Source organism: Solea senegalensis, unplaced genomic scaffold, assembly GCF_019176455.1.
Source record: "Solea senegalensis isolate Sse05_10M unplaced genomic scaffold, IFAPA_SoseM_1 scf7180000014046, whole genome shotgun sequence".
Taxonomy (NCBI): domain Eukaryota; kingdom Metazoa; phylum Chordata; class Actinopteri; order Pleuronectiformes; family Soleidae; genus Solea; species Solea senegalensis.
In genome coordinates, this window is record NW_025320952.1 from 25,554 (window position 1) to 43,800 (window position 18,247).

The 18,247-nt window shown below is 39.1% G+C and overlaps 2 protein-coding genes across 2 annotated transcripts; both read left to right on the forward strand.

The window, feature by feature from the left end:
• The first annotated feature begins 232 nt into the window (after positions 1–232).
• Positions 233–5,899, forward strand: alpi.2 (alkaline phosphatase, intestinal, tandem duplicate 2). The gene is made up of 11 exons (XM_044015957.1): positions 233–391; positions 898–1,014; positions 1,809–1,924; positions 2,888–3,062; positions 3,635–3,807; positions 4,057–4,182; positions 4,267–4,336; positions 4,446–4,580; positions 4,860–5,051; positions 5,152–5,268; positions 5,544–5,899. Exons 1-11 carry the CDS (start codon positions 304–306, stop codon positions 5,816–5,818), a joined length of 1,584 nt encoding a protein of 527 aa, XP_043871892.1. The 5' UTR covers positions 233–303; the 3' UTR covers positions 5,819–5,899.
• A 620-nt stretch (positions 5,900–6,519) lies between these two features.
• Positions 6,520–18,190, forward strand: ankle1 (ankyrin repeat and LEM domain containing 1). The gene is made up of 9 exons (XM_044015954.1): positions 6,520–7,712; positions 8,778–8,930; positions 9,109–9,214; positions 9,434–9,551; positions 9,871–12,345; positions 12,531–12,693; positions 13,162–13,324; positions 13,418–13,550; positions 16,653–18,190. The coding sequence occupies exons 1-9, from the start codon at positions 7,648–7,650 to the stop codon at positions 16,817–16,819; spliced, it is 3,543 nt and encodes a 1,180-aa protein (XP_043871889.1). The 5' UTR covers positions 6,520–7,647; the 3' UTR covers positions 16,820–18,190.
• The last annotated feature ends 57 nt before the right edge of the window (positions 18,191–18,247 follow it).

Here is an 18,247-nt window from a genome sequence, read left to right on the forward strand (position 1 = left end):
ACTATAAATCTTGTTTTGAAACCTGCTGCCGGGAAACATTCATCAGATGCTACTTAGAAGTGATCAACACAAACACAGATAATGGATAAATTACATCGCAGTTAAAATGAATGATTAATCACTCATGTACACATAAAGACGGACGTGTAATGTGTGTGTGTGTGCGGGTTCAGTGTGACTTATTGCTCTCGTCATGCTCATGTGCCCTTTGCTCCTTTCACGCAGCTATAAAAGGGATGTTGGTGTGAGGACGAGAACTTTTGTATTCAGTTTACTTTTTTTAATTTACATATAGACAGTAACATGGCTCTGACGTATAAGCAGGGGCATGAGCCTCTTTTTATTGGATTATTAATTCTCATCTCTTTGCAGCAGATTCTGTGTGTTTCAGGTAAGAGTCTGTTATACATTATTGATGTCATGATCTTAACACAAACTTGGATTTCACACTTGAATTATCTCAGGTCCATGACAACAGAAACTTATACTGTGTTAACTGTTATTTTAAGTAATAAAAGAGTTGAATGCATCAGTTGCCTTTTTTTTTTTTTAAAGTATTGATTGAACAAAAAGTAAACTGATTTAGGAAGCTTTACTTAGATGGACTAAGATGTACATTGTTAGATAGTTGCATGTAAATACCGTTAAAATATTATAGTTTACAAGACAACCACATATTATAGACACTGTTATATTTGCTATGAATGTCATGGCAAGGTCACGTCTTCAGTGTTTCTGTTTGTAAAACCTTGTTGTTTTTGTCATTATGATTTTGACAATTGCTTAGTAAAATAAGAAAATGAAAACAATGGATGATTTGTGTAAATTGACTGAGTGAATATATGCAAATAGCCAACTAACAATTGTGTTTGTCATATATCTTTTTCTTGCGTACAGAAGAAGAGCTCCATGCCAGTTACTGGAACAACAAAGGGAGTCAGGCTCTTCACGCTGCCCTGAATATTCAACCTAATCTCTATCAAGCCAAGAACCTCATCCTCTTCCTGGGGGATGGTGAGTCTGAGAAACTGATATTTATTTGAACTATGGGTCATTTGCTGCTTTTCGTCCACTTTGTTTGTTCAGATGGGAGGAAGCTTGAACACATGAGTCCCACCATCATGATGGTGGTTGAGTATGAGTCTGCATTTATGAACTATTTGGCCTTAAAAAGGTTTCTGGGTTAAAGGAAACTGATGGATGACTGGTTACCAGAATATACAAGTGACCTGAAGTTATGATTAATGTCCAATTTAAACCATTTTGAGGTTGTATCACAAACATGTAAAGAGAACTTTCTCCACAATAGCTTTGACAAATTATCTTAGATAATTTGATAAAGACGTTAAACAAGATTAGCTTCCTCTCAACTCCCAGTTCTTCAAAAATAATAAAGTAATTGCTGCTCTGTACTTCCTCCTATCAACATCAATATTTGACTAATACTCCATAAACATGCTGATAGTGGCTATTTATGATTTTATATTGTTTTATTTAGATTTTTTTTTTATGTTGTTTTAACCATGACTGGTTTGCATGTAGTTCTCTGTGAATATTTAAGGTACAGAAGTATATTTCACATTTCCTGAAATGAAATGAAATATTATACATCATCAGGTTTTAGAGAAAAAAAACCATCTAGAATCTGAAAGTATTTGCTTTACATATTGTCACATTTGTGAGTGAAAATATCTTGGCTGTCTTTCACCGACCTTTAAACTAATATTAGCCGAGTGAGCACAATGGCAACTCTGTGTCTCCCTGGTTGGTTTTATCTAACACTCAGGTGTGCTTCCACCTGCTTCCAGGTATGGGAATACCAACATTGACTGCTGCGCGGATCCTCAAAGGCCAGTTGGCAGGGAAATCAGGGGAGGAGACCAGTCTAGTCATGGATACCTTTCCTCACCTGGCACTGTCAAAGGTCAGCCAACAACACACCAACATTCACAACTTCACTGGAATGTGTTTAAACTATTACAATAAGGACATCCCACACGCAATCTTCGCAATTTTCTTTTAAATTATATACATACTCAGAAGTCCTAGCTAACTTTAGCACTCATCATTCTGTTCTTTTCAACAACACCTTTAACTAGAGCTGCAACTAACGATTAGTTTTTATATATATATATATATATGTATATATATGTATATATATATGTATATATACATATATATACATGTTTTTTTTTTTTAGTTTAGTTTGGTCCATAAAATGTCAGAAAACGTTAAAAAATGTTGATCACTGTTTGTCAAGCCTGGAAATTATTCACTTTTAATGATTTCTTTGTTATATGGAACAAAGAAACAAAGGCAATATTCACATTTAAGAAGCTGCAGCAATCAGAAGTCCTTTTTTAATAATGAAAATGATCAAAACAGTTGACGATTAATTTATGAATCGATTAATAATCGATTAATCGAGTAATGGTTTCAGCTCCACCTTTAACCCAACATAATGTGTATTATTACACAGGAAAATGACTATCCTTGACTTCATTCTTTGCAAAATGGTTAATAGAAAATATTAATAGCTTTGAGGTGTGTTGTTTAGAAATAAGACCCTTCAGACAACTTGCATTTTCATCAACACAAAACAAGCTGAAGAAAACATGTGCATGACTGAATATCATGGCATTGAGTCTATCTTGGACCTAAATGTCAGTGAACTCTAAAAGGCAGACCGTTTCATTAGCATGAATAAATGTGAACAGCACACGTTTCAGAATGTACTGGATATATTTGTATCATTAAATGTGCAGGCGTTTCATCTGTTTGCTTGGACAAGCATTACTAACTCAAGCCCTGCTGCAGGAATTAAACTCATAATTACAATCTGCTCAAACTGTGAATGTGTGTGATTTGTGTGATTTGGTCCCTGCAGACATACAATGTTGACCAGCAGATGCCAGACAGCGCAGGCACAGCCACAGCATACTTATGTGGTGTGAAGGCCAACTATGGCACTCTGGGTGTCACTGCTGCCGTACCAAGGGGCAACTGTAGCGCCATTATCGGGAATGAGGTCAAATCTGTTCTGCATCGTGCCAAGAAAGCAGGTAGTTTATGTCATTCTTCACAAAGCTTTGCTTTATTGTGGCTTTAAGGTGTGTGTTCCTGCATGTAAGGACGTTGTCACTAACAAAATGTGTCTTTTTTTCACAATATTTAAAGTACCGTAATTTAAGGTCACTATCAAACAAACCCCCAAACAGTGTAGTATAAAATTATTTGCAGTATGGGAACTTGGTTCCTTTCTAAATACAAAATAAATGTCTTTCAGCTGTGGAGCAGTAGGTAGAACAGGTCTTCTAACCAAAAGGTAAGAGTTCTGATTCCTGGCTGCTCCAGTCTATAAACCAATGTGTCCCTGGGCAAGAGTTTTAACCCCTAATTGGTCCTGATGGTTGTACTTGGAGCATTTGAGCCATGTGTAAAAAGCACAGCATATATAGTAGACTATATAAATACAATTAAAGAAAAAAACGGTGGTGTAAAGTACTTTGAGTGATCATCAAGACTAGAAAAGCACGAGAAAATCACTTTCTTTAGGGGGAACTCGAGAGGTTGTCGTCAAAACACTGACTTGATTATGACCATATTACTCTTTTTTCCCCTTGTCTGTTTTTAGGGAAATCTGTCGGAATTGTCACAACAACCCGAGTGCAGCACGCCTCACCAGCAGGAAACTATGCTCACTCTGCTGATCGAGATTGGTATGCTAACTCTGACCTCCCCACTGAGGCCGTCCAAAATGGATGCCGGGACATTGCGTATCAGATGCTCCACAACACAGAGATTGATGTAAGCATTAATAACGGGGTATTGCTGTGGCAAAACAAGCCTGAAACAACGCATTGCATTGGGTTTGAAAGTACTTTGCTAAATAAATCCCTCAATCTGTAAGATCTTAGATAAAAGTGTTCACTCACCTCTACCGTAAAGGCCAATATAAGAGTAAAGTGGCTGCACCACTGGAATAACGGATCAACTATAAACATAAAATGTATTTAGTTTAGTTCAAATAATTGTCTCCATGTTTTTTTGAACCAGGTCCTTCTTGGTGGAGGTCGTCAGTACATGTTTACCACAGACATGCAAGACCCAGAGTATCCAAACTACAGAGGAGACCGAACAGATGGAAAAAATCTTGTTGTGGAGTGGATTAAAAACAAAAAGGTAAAAAGTTGATTGCACTGGTGAGCTCTTCATACTCAGTATAAATACATGTTTTATATATATATATATTTTTTTCCTTTGCAGAATGTTAAATATGTTTGGAACAAAGCTGATTTTGATGCTGTCAACCCTGCAACAACTGATTTCCTGATGGGTAAGAAGTATCCGTGTACATACAGTTTTTCAATTTTGAGTAATGAGACAAGTAGTAACTCACATACTTGAAATGTATCATGAGGTCTGCGCTTTCTCTCTACGTTTAGGTCTGTTCGAGCCTAAAGACTGCCGCTATGAGTTGGAACGTAATCCCAACACGGATCCATCGCTCACTGAGATGGTGGAGAAAGCAATAAAGATTCTCAGCAAAAACCCCAAGGGATTTTACCTCTTTGTGGAAGATAAGTGTATTTTCTTTTGCTCTGCCTCTCTCGGGCATCATGAATTTCCATGTTAAAATTAAGGAGGTGGTTCACATTGTTTGTCCTTCAAAATCATAAATGAATGACATAAAGGTGGGAAAAACATAAAGGTAGTTGCAATTGAAATACTGGAGATGGTTGTTTTGGGATCAGTTGTGTCATCATCACACTATATTGTGATATGAAATAAAACATGTGGAAAATGACAGTATGTGTGTACATATGTTCATTTGTCAATGACTTTCTTTTGGACTATAAGGGGAAGAATTGACCATGGGCACCATGGAGGGCGGGCCAAGAGAGCTCTGTATGAGGCTGTTGAGTTTGATCGGTCAATTGGCCGAGCAGCTGAACTCACCAGTGAACTGGACACCCTGACGGTGGTTAGTGCCGACCACTCCCATGTGTTTGCGTTTGGAGGACATGCTAAGAGAGGAAACCCTGTCCTGGGTAAAAAAAAGAGAAAACTTTGAACTATGATTAGGCTGAAAAAGTAAATGTCATGTGATGTGTTCCATCTGTATCACAAACCTGTTTCTGTGATGTACAGGAGTGTCTCGCTCAACAGCTGAGGATGGGAAGCGCTTCACTACTGCTGTGTATGGAAATGGACCAGGATACCAGATTGTCAATGGAATCCGCCCAGATGTGAATGAATCAATTGCATGTAAGCGTGCGCTGGTAATCATTCCAAAAATGACAGTGTAATAAAGCAGCTCCATCTTGTGGTAGAACAGAAAATCAACTGTGAAGGCACAAAAGGCACAAACAATAAGTGTTAAAATGTGTTTACACGATCCACAGGGTACAGATTTGTCTTATAAGGCTATTAAAAAGCAGTCTGTCCCTTCTTTGTACACACTCTAGGTTTGTTATTTGTCTGACGTATGAAAAGCTGAATGAAAGGCTAATCTATTCTTCTTTTGTCCCATTAAACTTCAGCACACAACGATTACCGCCAGCAGGCGCCTGTCCCTCTCGATTCAGAGACCCATGGCATAGAGGATGTAGCCATCTTTGCCAAAGGGCCAATGTCACACCTCTTTCATGGGGTCCAGGAGCAGAGCTACATCGCCCATGCCATGGCCTTTGCTGCCTGTCTGGAGCCCTACGACAAATGCCAAATCCCCCCCCCACCAAACCATGCTGGAGCCATCCACCCAAGCCTGCTGTTCCTCCTGATGAGCCTTGTTCCCCTCTCTCTCTTCTCTGTCTAAGGGTCTGGGATGGCAGAAATTGTGCTAACTCAGAATTAAAGCTGCATAGTTGCACTTCTTTGACATTGCAACAATTTTAAATAGTTTCAGCTTGTCTGGGCTACCTTTTTGTACAAAAAAACGAAATATGCAAACATGTATATTCAGAGCCATGACTTTTAACACTATATTGACTTTATTTATATAAAACATGGTAGTTATATTTTGAATGAAGCAGTGATTTATAATGATGTAATGAACTAAAAGATGATGTTTTGGTATGTCCTTTGCTCTGATATTGAAATAGCACATTTAAACCGAGATGGTAGTTTATCCAAATATTTTCCTGAACAAATGACTTATGCTCTTCCATTGTACAGTTTCCTGATATTCATATATTTAAAAATGTTTTAATCTGTAAACACAACCATGTCCCACATCATTTTACACATAGCCAAAAAGCATATTGTACAAAGGGCACTATGAGTAACACTTGATTTTCTGCCTCCATTCCTTCCTATAATGCTGTGTGTTGTTGAATCAAAAGGTCATCATTGTTTTCCTCAAATATGATTTCATATAAAACCAGATAATGGATTTGGGGAGTGCACACCTCCTCCAATTCTGGACAGTGTCAAAACACTAACATTTTTTCTATCAAGTTATACAGTAAGTAGATATATTAAATCATGTTTTTTCATGGCAACAATGAAACTGATGAAAGCTCCCTTGGGCATAAAAAAAAGAAAAACTCAATGTGCATCTGAATTGCCACCATAGTCTAAATATTTCATCCATAATCCTATGTGACCTAAATCCTCAGAAAATCTGTTGTTTAGCTTTTATCTTATACTGCACACAAACAGACAGGCAAGATACAATGCACAAAGAACCCAGACCATATGGTTGGTGTAGTGGTTAAGACCCGGGTTTGTGATGTGGTTTGGAACAAGGGCCTTGATGCATGGAGTCTGCATGTTTCTTCCCACAGTTGAAAAACATGCAGATGGGGGAATAATCAAATTGAACACCTTAAATTGACTGGATGGTTGTTTGTCTCTATGTGACCCTGTAATAGACTGGAGACCTGTCCAGGGTGCACCCCACCTTTTGCCATATGCCTCCTGCTGCCCTCTTGTGGACAATAAAGCGATAGTCGATGGATGGCTGGGTATACAGTAATAACCGGATGGTCAATTTATTGTGGGATGTTTTCCTTAAAGTAGTGATACATTTAGTACAATTAATGCACCATCGCTCTCCCCAGAGACTGGATCATGACCCACAGGTACTTTTACAGAATCTGTTTTCAAGATGTATAACCTAAAACACAAGCAGAACATTTAATTGTGATTAAATGTATCACACATATTGGAAATGGCTGGTTTAGAAATGGCAGATTGTCATTTGACATGATCGGAATAACACATTAAATTGGGCCTTTGCTTCAACGAGATTGGTGAAAATAATACGATTGTCCAATCAGAGACAACAGTAGGCGGGACATCCGGTGTAAGGGGGCGCGTTTGTGTTTGGAGGGAAGTTTAACACCGACAGACCAACAACGACAAAACAAGTGGGCGAATAAATGGATAAACAAGTGGTGAATGAAGTCTGTAAACAACTTCTGGGCAAACGTGACGAACTCTCAGTCATATTTTTGGTTTCGTTTAATAGGAGGAATATGTAAAAGCGATGTGCAGTTGAGTTAACATGTCGGAGCGTGTTCTCGGTCGCTACTAGCTCCGCTACCATAGAGTTTGCTGCAGTGCGTTGGATTCAGGCTGCGAGTTTATGCGGAAGATGCCGATACACGACCATAAATAATTTAACATCGGGTGCTATTGATCATGGACCAAAAGAAGAAGACGCTGGAAAGTCAGCTCAGAAAAGCGGTGAACGATGGACAACCCAGGTGATGTTCTGTCTTTGTTTTGCTAAAATACGCCTCGTGTAGAATCGGGGTGGACAATTAGTGTAACTATACCTCCAGTTGTGTATCAAATATGCCCAGTGCAATGTTTAGTGTTTTACTAGTTGACTGGGAATAAAACCACATTTCACTCTGCAGTACTTCTTTTAACACCAAGTATCAACGCAGTGAAGTCAGCAAATAAGGCTATAACTTGACTCTGATATTGATGCACAAATGTTGTCTGTTTTCCTCCACAACTACTTTCATATCAGTTCAGGATGTTAGTGCTGTTTTTAATGGCTAGAACGTTATTGTCATTGCACAAGTACCAAGCGATTAGGTAGCTGTCTTTGCAAGTGCAAGACTAAAAATGTATGGAATAGGGCTGAACAATTTTAAATAGATAAATAAACGTGTAATTGTGATTTGATTAGCGATTTGACAGGAAAAGGTCATTTTTACATAGTTTTTCTCATTTTCATTTCAATACCATATTTTAAATGATTACTATATGATATTTGGGCAGATCTATGAGAAACAAAATATGTTTTTTTCAGCCAGCACGATACTTAATCCAAAATGGTAATTTGACACACATTTTGGCTTTAAGAAATATTGCGCCTCCTGCGATTTGAAAATTACAGCATTCCAAAATTTTAACTAAAGCGCAATATGGCCTATATTGCGATTTAGTTAAAATTTTGATTAATTGTTCAGCCCTAGTCTGGAATATAAAAAATACCTGCATATACTGAAAGCAATGTAAAAGCAACAGTACTGATAAGGACCATATAAAATGTGTAAATGAGTGTAAATATGGCTCTGCTGTTTCTTTTTTTTTTGCCTGTTAAATTCACGTTCATAGTTCTTAAAGTATGGTTGTATGTATTTAGTATAGTATAAAGACAAATATTAAGACAAATCCCATCACAACAGCATCCATATATGTTTATAAATTTGTTCAACAATAAAAGTAGACAATGAAAAAAGAGTTAATTTATTTGAAACTGTTCTGTTGAAAATTTCACTGAAGGTATGTTGTAATATATCCCCTTTGCATGGCAGATTAGTGCAGCTGCTTCTGTCACAAGGTGCATGTCCTGACCTGGTGGGCAGTAAAGGGGTGGCTGCCATGCACTTGGCCGTTGGAAAAGAGTCTGAGAAGAACACACGCTGCTTGAAAATGTTGCTGCAATCTGGAGCGAACCCTAATGTCAGGTATGGTTATAATAAACCTAATATTACACAGTGACCTTCTCTATTGTGTTCAATTTGTTAAAAAATAGTTAAAATATGGCTGGTAAAAACTGTTGAAGTTCTTGTCACTTGGCTGTTAATGGTCCCTAAGCTGCTGTAATGTTTTTACAAGTTATGTACTTACTTGTGTTTCATACAGGTCATCAGATGGCCTGACTCCTCTCCACATTGCTGCTTTGTGGGGATGTTTTCAAAATCTGAAGATGCTCTTGATGAATGGAGGGGATCCAAACATTAAGGATAAGGTAAGATTTCACACAAGGAAAGTGAATGGACCAAGGTTCAAGGCTGGAAAACCAAGTCAAACCAGTTAAACTGACTTTGCACATAAACACATTGCATTAACCAGTCAAATCAGTCATTAGTGAAAATTTGATAATTGTTTATTAAAACGTAGTCAAGTAGAATGTCCGAATCTCTGAGACAGTTTGGTTTATTGCTGTTTTTTTCCTTAATTAATGCAGGAAGGGAATACACCAGGGCATCTTGCTGAGCAACAGGAGAATAGAAAATGTGCCCTGCTCCTTCAGGAGTACCAGACCAGCTCAGCAGAGGAGGACGGATTCCCTCAATTCCAGTATTGTACGACATGATATTACATAAGTCATTCACCCTTAAAGATCCTACTTGTGTGTAACTCTTACTTGTATTATTTATGTCTTGTTAATTGGCAACTGATTTTCTGAATCTGAATACAAAAAGTTTTTTGTATTCAGTATTGTTTTAATTCTTTATTGTTGTCTTTCCTATGTATATCTTAATGTGATTAGACTAATCATCTGCTACACATTCCGTTGGTGTATAGACTATTTTTGAATTCCAGTTCTATTTTTCCAGAATCTGCATGGTTTGTGATAATATATTTTATATCTTTTATTTATGTCTGTTTTTCCCCCCACAGCTGTGTATTCAGACCAGTCAGACATGTCCAGCTATCCTGGTTCAGACTACAGCTTCACTTCTCACTCATCTATCATCAGTGACTTTGGCGAAGCCCCATTAAGCAGCACAAGGCGCTCATCATTTTTAAACCCATATAACAGACTTTCTAATATGGAGACTAAGACTCATCACAGCCAGGACTGGGACAATTCCTTTGCACGCTGGGCGGCTGAAGGTCCCTCCATACTATCAAGTACTCGCATGTCTTGTGTGGGAACTGTAGCTCCAATGCCAATTCTTAAGGAGGATGATGTATTTACTGATGAAGATTTTTCCACACTTAAATCAAAAGAAAATGCTGCTACAACTAACAGCAAAATGTCTCCATCCAGAAGAGACACTCTCCCAGCACTTCTCTCTAGGCGAGCAAGTCGCAAGAGTGTGAGTTTTAGGGATGTAGATGAATATTTCCCTGTTTTTAGTCCAAATTCTCCTAAGGAGCAGCCTGCTGGTGATGGCAGACAGAGCCCTAGTTACTTATCCTTTGACCTTTCTGAATATTCTGACTTCCTTGACTCAGACCGCATGGCCACAGTTTTAAACAAGCAGGGTATTGACGTGACATCACCAGATCACGTATACATTTTCTGCAGGGAGAGCAGCACAAGCACAGAAGAGGACATGGAGAAAACCGTCATCAGTCATTGTGCTTTGGAAGAGAGTGATGATGAACAGCAGGGGGAAGATGTAAAAAATGTGCACGCAAATGTAACTGAAAAGCCAACACATCCATGCGGGGGCAGCAGTAGCAGTGGGACCACTAGTAGTCATTATAGTAGCTGTGAGAGTGACCATTACACCAGTGCTTTGGATGTTTCCTTACATCCCAGGCGGACTTTACTTCCTGAAGCAGAGGAGGTTTCTGCTGACTCTGAATCTGAAGCTCAATCTGGCAAAAAGACTTCTACACATTCTGATTCTGTGTGGCAATATGGGAATCTTCCACACGTTAAACTCCAGATGGATTCAGAGCATGAAATGTTAGCACATTTACCAGGAATCCTTGATGAACTTAACTTGTGTGAGACAAAACATACAAATAGTGATGCGTTTGCTTGCGATGGGCATGTGGCGGACAATACAACCGAAGTTGGTGTTGACAACGTGGCTACAAGGCTGACTAGAGACACCAAATCTGATCAGGCAGCTGAGATATCAGAGGATGTAGCTAACCTCCCATTCACACCCAGTCCTTTTGTAACTGGCAGGACTCGCTCGAGGTTGAGTCGCTGTTTGCTGAGAACAAGCAGAACACCAGAGAGCCTCTTCACTACATCTTCTCTGTTTGAGGAGACCCTACCGACACCAGTTCGATCACACCGCCAGACACCTAGATATCAGAGCATTGAAGAATATTACAGTTCACCACACATTCCTTGTTTTGCACCAACCTATGCAGGGCACAGCACAGGAGAAGACTCATTGCACGAGGAAAGCCAGGACACACAGTCCAGCACCCTCAAAGTGGGTTCAACTGTTAGCAGTAGCCAAGCGGACACTCTCATCCTCCCCAAGAGCATAAGGGAGAGTGACACTGAATCACAGACTTTATCAGATACATTTGTACTGGAGAAAAAACTGGACTCTTCACTGAATGCATATGAAAAAAACCTTGACGATATTATGCTTGCTATGCAGTGCCAAGATCAGAATCTTTCTGAAGGTGGGGATTTTATGACGGATGATCTGACAAGTACAGATGAGGCCACAACAAAAGGAAAGGTAAATGATAACCCTGTTGAGGATGGAGTAGCCAGTCTAAAAAATGAAGATGGCTGGCTCACTGAGGACTGGAGCACTCAGCCAGACTCCGTTTCCTCTTCATCCAGCTCCAGCTACTTTTCCCCTAGGAGGTCCAGGGAAGATTCTGACCCGCCGTGCACCCCTGGCACTGGATGCACCCCAAGGTACAGCATGAGCAGAGTGTCTAGTTGCCACAGGCCACAAAGCCTGGCTAACCTGTCTTACACGCCTGGGGGCCGTCCACTTATTCAAGATCTGGACGAACCAGTGGAGTACCTCTACACTGACACAAAACATGGTCACAAGTTGATTGAGACCCACGTCCCACCAACAGCAAACACCTCACTCTCCTCCAGCATGAGCACGACCAGCAGTGAGGATACCATCCTTTATGACTGGCATTCCTTGCAGGCCAAAGTGGTGAGCAATGGAGGGAAGGAGAACCAGAAACCTCTGAGGGGGATGCAGAAAGAGAAAAATGGTGAGCGCGAGGATCGTTTTTCGCCAGAGACTAAAGGGATGACTGACAAGGAGCTGAGACAGAGACTGCTAGAAATGGGCGAAAGTCCAGGGCCCATCAGCAGCCGGACCAGGCCCACCTACCTACGCAGGCTATGCCGTCTGTTGCAGGAGTCAAACTCCCAATCACCACATCACCAGAAACAATTAGACCAACCTCAAACACAAACAGGTGACTTTTTAAAGAATGTTTTATTTATTTGTATTTTGTTTTTATCTTTTCTTTTAAACAATGAAGCACTTGGTTATAAAATCATAACTAAACATGAAAAAGGACATTTAAACAAAACATGTTTGTAATGAAGCTCACCAGCAACAGTCATGTTTATTTTTAATTTTTTTACCCTGTTGCTTTAGGTTATAATCCAGAATTGCGCCGGGCCCTGCACACGTTCAAGCTGCCTAGTTGTCAGGCAGACGAGCAGGATTTGTGTCTGCAGTTTGACCAACCAGACCAAAATAGAAAGTGGAGAGAGGGCATCATCAAGTCAAGCTTCAACTACCTGCTGCTAGATCCAAGGTAGGTGTGCTGTGATTTACTTTTTCCTTCTGTGCAAAGTTACTTTCTCCCCCCCAAAAAAATTATATTGACTTATCCATAATTTTGCCATTGTGTGTCCTACTTTTTTTTACCATAGAAATAATTTCCGCAATCCATTGCCTGTTATCAAAACATGTCATTATTAAAATCAAAATGAACTATTTGATTTAATATTAGTCTATCAAAACATTAGTTGTTTTTTTTTCTTCATACAGTCAAGTGAAAAGAATAAAAAAATAAATGAAAAATCATGCAAAATGTGCTCAAATTCTGTTTGATTTGTGGGAACTCACCTCTTACACATTAATGACCATGTAGATGAAAGAATATTTAAACATTTTCACATTGTATCTTTGGAACGTCTTAGATTAATTTATAGATTTAACTGAGTTCATTGTGAAACTGAAAACATGAGAAAATTAATCTTTGTTTTTCCTCTTCCACTAGAGTGACAAAAAACCTCCCTTTCCGTAGTCACACCATGACGCCGCAGGAGTGTTTCCAGACTTTTATCCATGCTATATTTTATGTGGGCAAAGGGAAACGCTCCCGTCCCTACAGCCATCTGTATGAGGCTTTAGAGTACCACAGAGGGGACAAGACCTCCAAGGTAGGGCAGCTTACACTGTTCAGTCTTGGTTAATTTAATTTAAAAACGAATGATAGGTAAATACATTTCTGACTCTTTCTCTCTCTGTGACAGAAATTGTGCCCCAAAGTGCAGCACATCCTTGAGGTATGGAATGCCGGACAGGGCGTCATCTCTCTGCATTGTTTCCAGAACGTCATCCCAGTGGAGGCATACACAAGAGAGGCCTGCATGGTGGAGGCCATTGGTGAGTACAAGGAGGATGAAGTTTATCAGCGGTTATCTCTTTAATTTGGCAAACAGTGATATTATGCACTCAAGAACTCCAGTTTCCTAGTCCTCAACTACTGTTTATTAAGCTCTTAAATAACCTTGTGATTATAAACTAATTATTTTTAATATATTTAAGATGTCACGGACAAATGAGCTACATGGGTGCAGGGATGTGATTGTAAGGGCTAACATGAAAGACTAGCTGGGGAGACAAAGTTGCCACATTATGCCATTGAATTGGCCCTCGGGGATAAATAAAGTTTTCTGTATCTGAAAGTTATGGAGCATTTGCATAGATGGAAAAAAATAATTTATTAGGCTAATGTCAATGGTTTCTTGCATCTTTCTGCCATAGCCTCTCCATTTGCAATCACACACAACACACATGAGAAAACATCATGCAAATGATCACACGGTACACATTACAACTGACCAAACAAGGCATTTAACCACACAACACCAGATTCGATTTTTCATTTAGTTCAAAGATGGATTAATGCACAAAAGTGTGCTTAACCTGATCCTCTTATCCAGGACCCAAAAACTATGGCGATATCATTCATAATGGACCACTCTCTGAAAACATACAGTAGCTGCCAAAAAGAACAGAAGGAAAAACATATTTAAGCCACTCTAGCAATGGCTTTAGCAAAAGACCTGTCTAATAAAATCCATGCCAACGTAGGCTTGTGATATCTTATTTATGTTTCTTGCCGTCAGGCAGCCTTTTCTGGAGCAGTTTAAACTGCTCTGCCCTCGCACCGAAGTCCATAGAGAAATTCTGCAATTTTTTTCATCGGGCTGTACAGGAGTCGTTAATTCACTGCTGCCTCTCGTGGTAATCAAATGTGTTATCTTGTGACTCTGGTGTTCAAATCCTGTCTATGGCTTTTACCTGAGAGACACAAACTTGCCAAAGACGAAGTTTAAAACGCTGATTTTCTCAGTGGACTTTGGTGCGAGTGAGGAAAAAAGCGAGATAAAGTGCTGAACATATTCTGAAGATATGTAGACTTTAGCAGGCATAGGATTTATTAGGTGAGCCTTTTGTTAAGTGTTCCCTTGTGTCTCTGCTGGCAGCTATTTTGTCAGTGAAAGCACGTGTCTGGGTCCCAGGCTGTGTAATGAAAGCGTGGCATGCTTGTCCAATTAAGTGTTGATGTGTCGGTACCTCATACAACCACACTTTAAAAAAAAACAACCCCTATCCTTTTAAACTCCATGTAACACTCAAGTTCTTTTTAATGGCAGATATTTTCACGGATCACAGTAAGGGTCGACCGATATATCGGACATTTGCGTTTTTTACTTGTAGCGGCATCGGCCGATTCGCGGCTGCGTTCGCCGATCTATTGTGCATTTTATTTTCCGTCCTGCGCATTCACGCAGCCCTGTGTTGAGATGCTGGAGAGCACGTGAAGCGCATGCATTGCCCCTCCCTCCCTGGCAGAGAGCAGCTGGGAGTTTTGGAAGTCAGCCAACAACAACTACTCTCCGTGAGAATGGTAAGTTTTCGACTTTCAATGTATTTTGTGTAACTTAGCTGTATTATTGCCTTACACTTTGAAAGTCTGTCTGTCTCTGTGTCACTCTGTGTTTCTTTCTCTCTGCCACTGAAATTAGCGGGTCGATATATGTTTTTTTTTAAACTCTGGTCGATACACGCTTACAATCGTCATAGCGCCCCTTTCCCACTGCCCGTGCTATGGCTACAGAATACGACACATTTATCAGTATGCACATGAAAACAATTACCTATCACTAAGAGTTTATACAGCATCTAACTTTACATAAAATATAGTCCATACACTGCAGCAGTGGTCAGTGTTTGTCCTCCTCTCTTCCCCACGGAACATGAGAAACTCTTCTTTCTTGCTGTGATGCGTTGATTGAGTTCAAGTCGGGACGCGGGTCCCACTGCAGTCAGAAGCTGGTTTTTTGCGGGTTTAAACCATAGACTGTAAAAAGAAATGAGTTTTGGCCAGTGGGAAAGGGAAACTCAGGGCGGAGCAGAGAAGCCATCACAGCACTGTGTGTGATTGCATCTCTCTCTCTCTCTGTCTGTCTGTCTGTCTGTCTGTCTCAAGTGTGTTGTCTTTGCATATGACATAATAAAAAAATGTTTTCATGTAGATAAAAATCAAACAACTGTTTAATTTATAAATTAAACTCAAGATGTGAGCAATAGATGAAATAATACTGAATTTGTGTTCTTGTTTCTTCTTTTTAAAGAAATGGCTGAAAAGAAGGGCAACCCAGTGTGGCAAAAATTCACTACGCCAACACTAGGCAACGCTAGGTGCAACATTTGTAATTCAGTGGTGAGCATGGGGGCTGATACAGGACAGAAGAAAAACACTTTGAATGTGGACTCATCTAAAGCGCCACCACATTGAGGCCTATACATTGTTTATTGTTATATCTTCAAACGTTCTCAGGAATTTGCACATTTCAATGTTAAAATTGTTTATTGTTACATATTTAAATGTTCTTCATTGTTTAACTGTTTTGTTAATAAATATTTCGTTTTTTGGTTTAATTGAGACTTAAGTAACATTTGTTATCATTGTGTCATTTTTATCATGTAAATGAAGGGAGCATGTATCGGACATCCGCTAAGGCTGATGTCAAAAAAATCGGAATCGGCATCAGCCGTCTAAAAACCATATCGGTCGACATGATTATTAAGTGACGATAATCAAAGTAAAGATAGCTGAGTTCCTCAGTTCCAGGCTGCCTTACTGTCACACTTTCCTGACTTAACTGAACTGTACCGTACCATTGTCAATGTTATTATTAAATCTATGCTTTTCCAACTAAAACATTTCAAGGCCATGAGACGCCCTGTGTTTGTGTTATGTATAAATGTACATTTCAAATATGATGTAATCTCATAAATACACAAGACGGCTTATTTCTAAACCATTCAAAGTATATTTTGATTGACTGTTGTTTGAGAGAATGTTTTTGACAATTCCAAGACATTGCTGTTCTATTTCCCCGAGGAGTCTCTGACTGTTACTCATTGTGTTGAACCAGCCAGTCAGTCAGTAATTTTAATTCTTTAACTTCCCAGGTTTGAAGATGCTCACTAATCAGAAGCGAGGCGATTTTTATGGCGTGGTGTCAAATTGGCAGACAAAGCGGAAACAGGAGCTGGGTGTCCATCTGCTCTACAGAGCCATGCAGATATTCCTGGCTGAGGGTGAGAGACAGCTCAGGCCAGCAGACATCAGACAGTAGTGACCCCTACTGGAGAAGGCTTTGAACAGCAGTAAAAGACAATGCATAAAGGGGGGGTAAGCCACAAGTCACTCACTAGAAGTCTTCTGGTGATTTACTCTTGTTAAGTCCGTCACTGAAGATCATTATTTGTGTTTACATTTAAAAATGTCTACTGATTCCACGTTTTTTAGAAATGTATTCAAATCAATTCTGCCTGATTTTCTTTTTTGTGCATTATTTTTTTGTATGTTCGAGTATCGCTTTATTTCCTCCATGCATTACCCGGGGGAAACAACAATGTTTGATAATTAACTAATGAAAAAGTTCAGTTGGACCTCTGCAAGTCAAAACAAATAAGCACTACAGTTAATTTGCAGAATGATTCTTCCCAGTGGGAAGTAATTATGTTTTCAGATTGATCCACTGTCTTCAACTATCTTATGAAAAATATTCATGTCAGCAGGTGCTATATAAACAATTCAAAACACAATTTTAATTACTTTGGCAGGTAGAATGATATTAGCAGAGGAAGCCTGATACCTTATCACATTACTTTCCTGTTCTTAACAAGATCTAGTGAATTGATCAGAAGTCAATAATAGATACCTTGCTATGTTTCATGAATGAATTGGCAGCAGAGTGTAAAGGAAGTTGAGAAGTTTGTTTTAAATACGTTTAATACTATGTTTCTGTGGCTTTGTTGTGCTCAAATGTTTTTTGCGGATAAGCTGATGGTGTTGGAGCCTCCAATAGTAATTGCTGTTTTGTTTGTTGTGTACGATGTCATAATAATCAGGTTTGTGTAGAAGACGGACGCTTGAGTTTGTAGGTAGACTTTATCAGCCCAAGTTAGCAGAACAGAACTATCGTTTGTGATATTTCACGTGTGGTGATCCATGTAAGATATCTGGGCCTAGTCCGTATTTTAGTGACCATTTCTAATGAAAAGGAACATAATGGTTATAAAAATGTTTTCCCACTGCCATGTTCTAATTATAAATGTTAAGAGTGATGTGCTTCAAAACTATTAATCATCACACTCTCGTTAATACTTCACCAATCTGGAAACCGCACAGTCTTTATCTCTCGCTAAAGGCTTTATGAATCATGATTTAAAATTTGTATTTTATAAAAATTATATTTTTTTACATCATCAGTCCCCTGGTGGGCACAACAACATTAACATTTAATAATGAAATACATGTACTGCATGCAAATAATTCCCTCTGTTAATTTAGCTAGTTTTGATACTATGTTTTCATAGTTAAAAATGTGTCTGAAATGTTTTGTTTGAATATCAAAGCATGTCTATCATTGTAGGTTGATGATGCATGGAAGCATTTATGTGTTATGTTCTAAAAGAAATACAGAAAACAAACTTGAACTGGACAATTTGTTGGTATATTTTATATTGTCTGTGTAATTGGTGTCCCTCTAGTGGACATG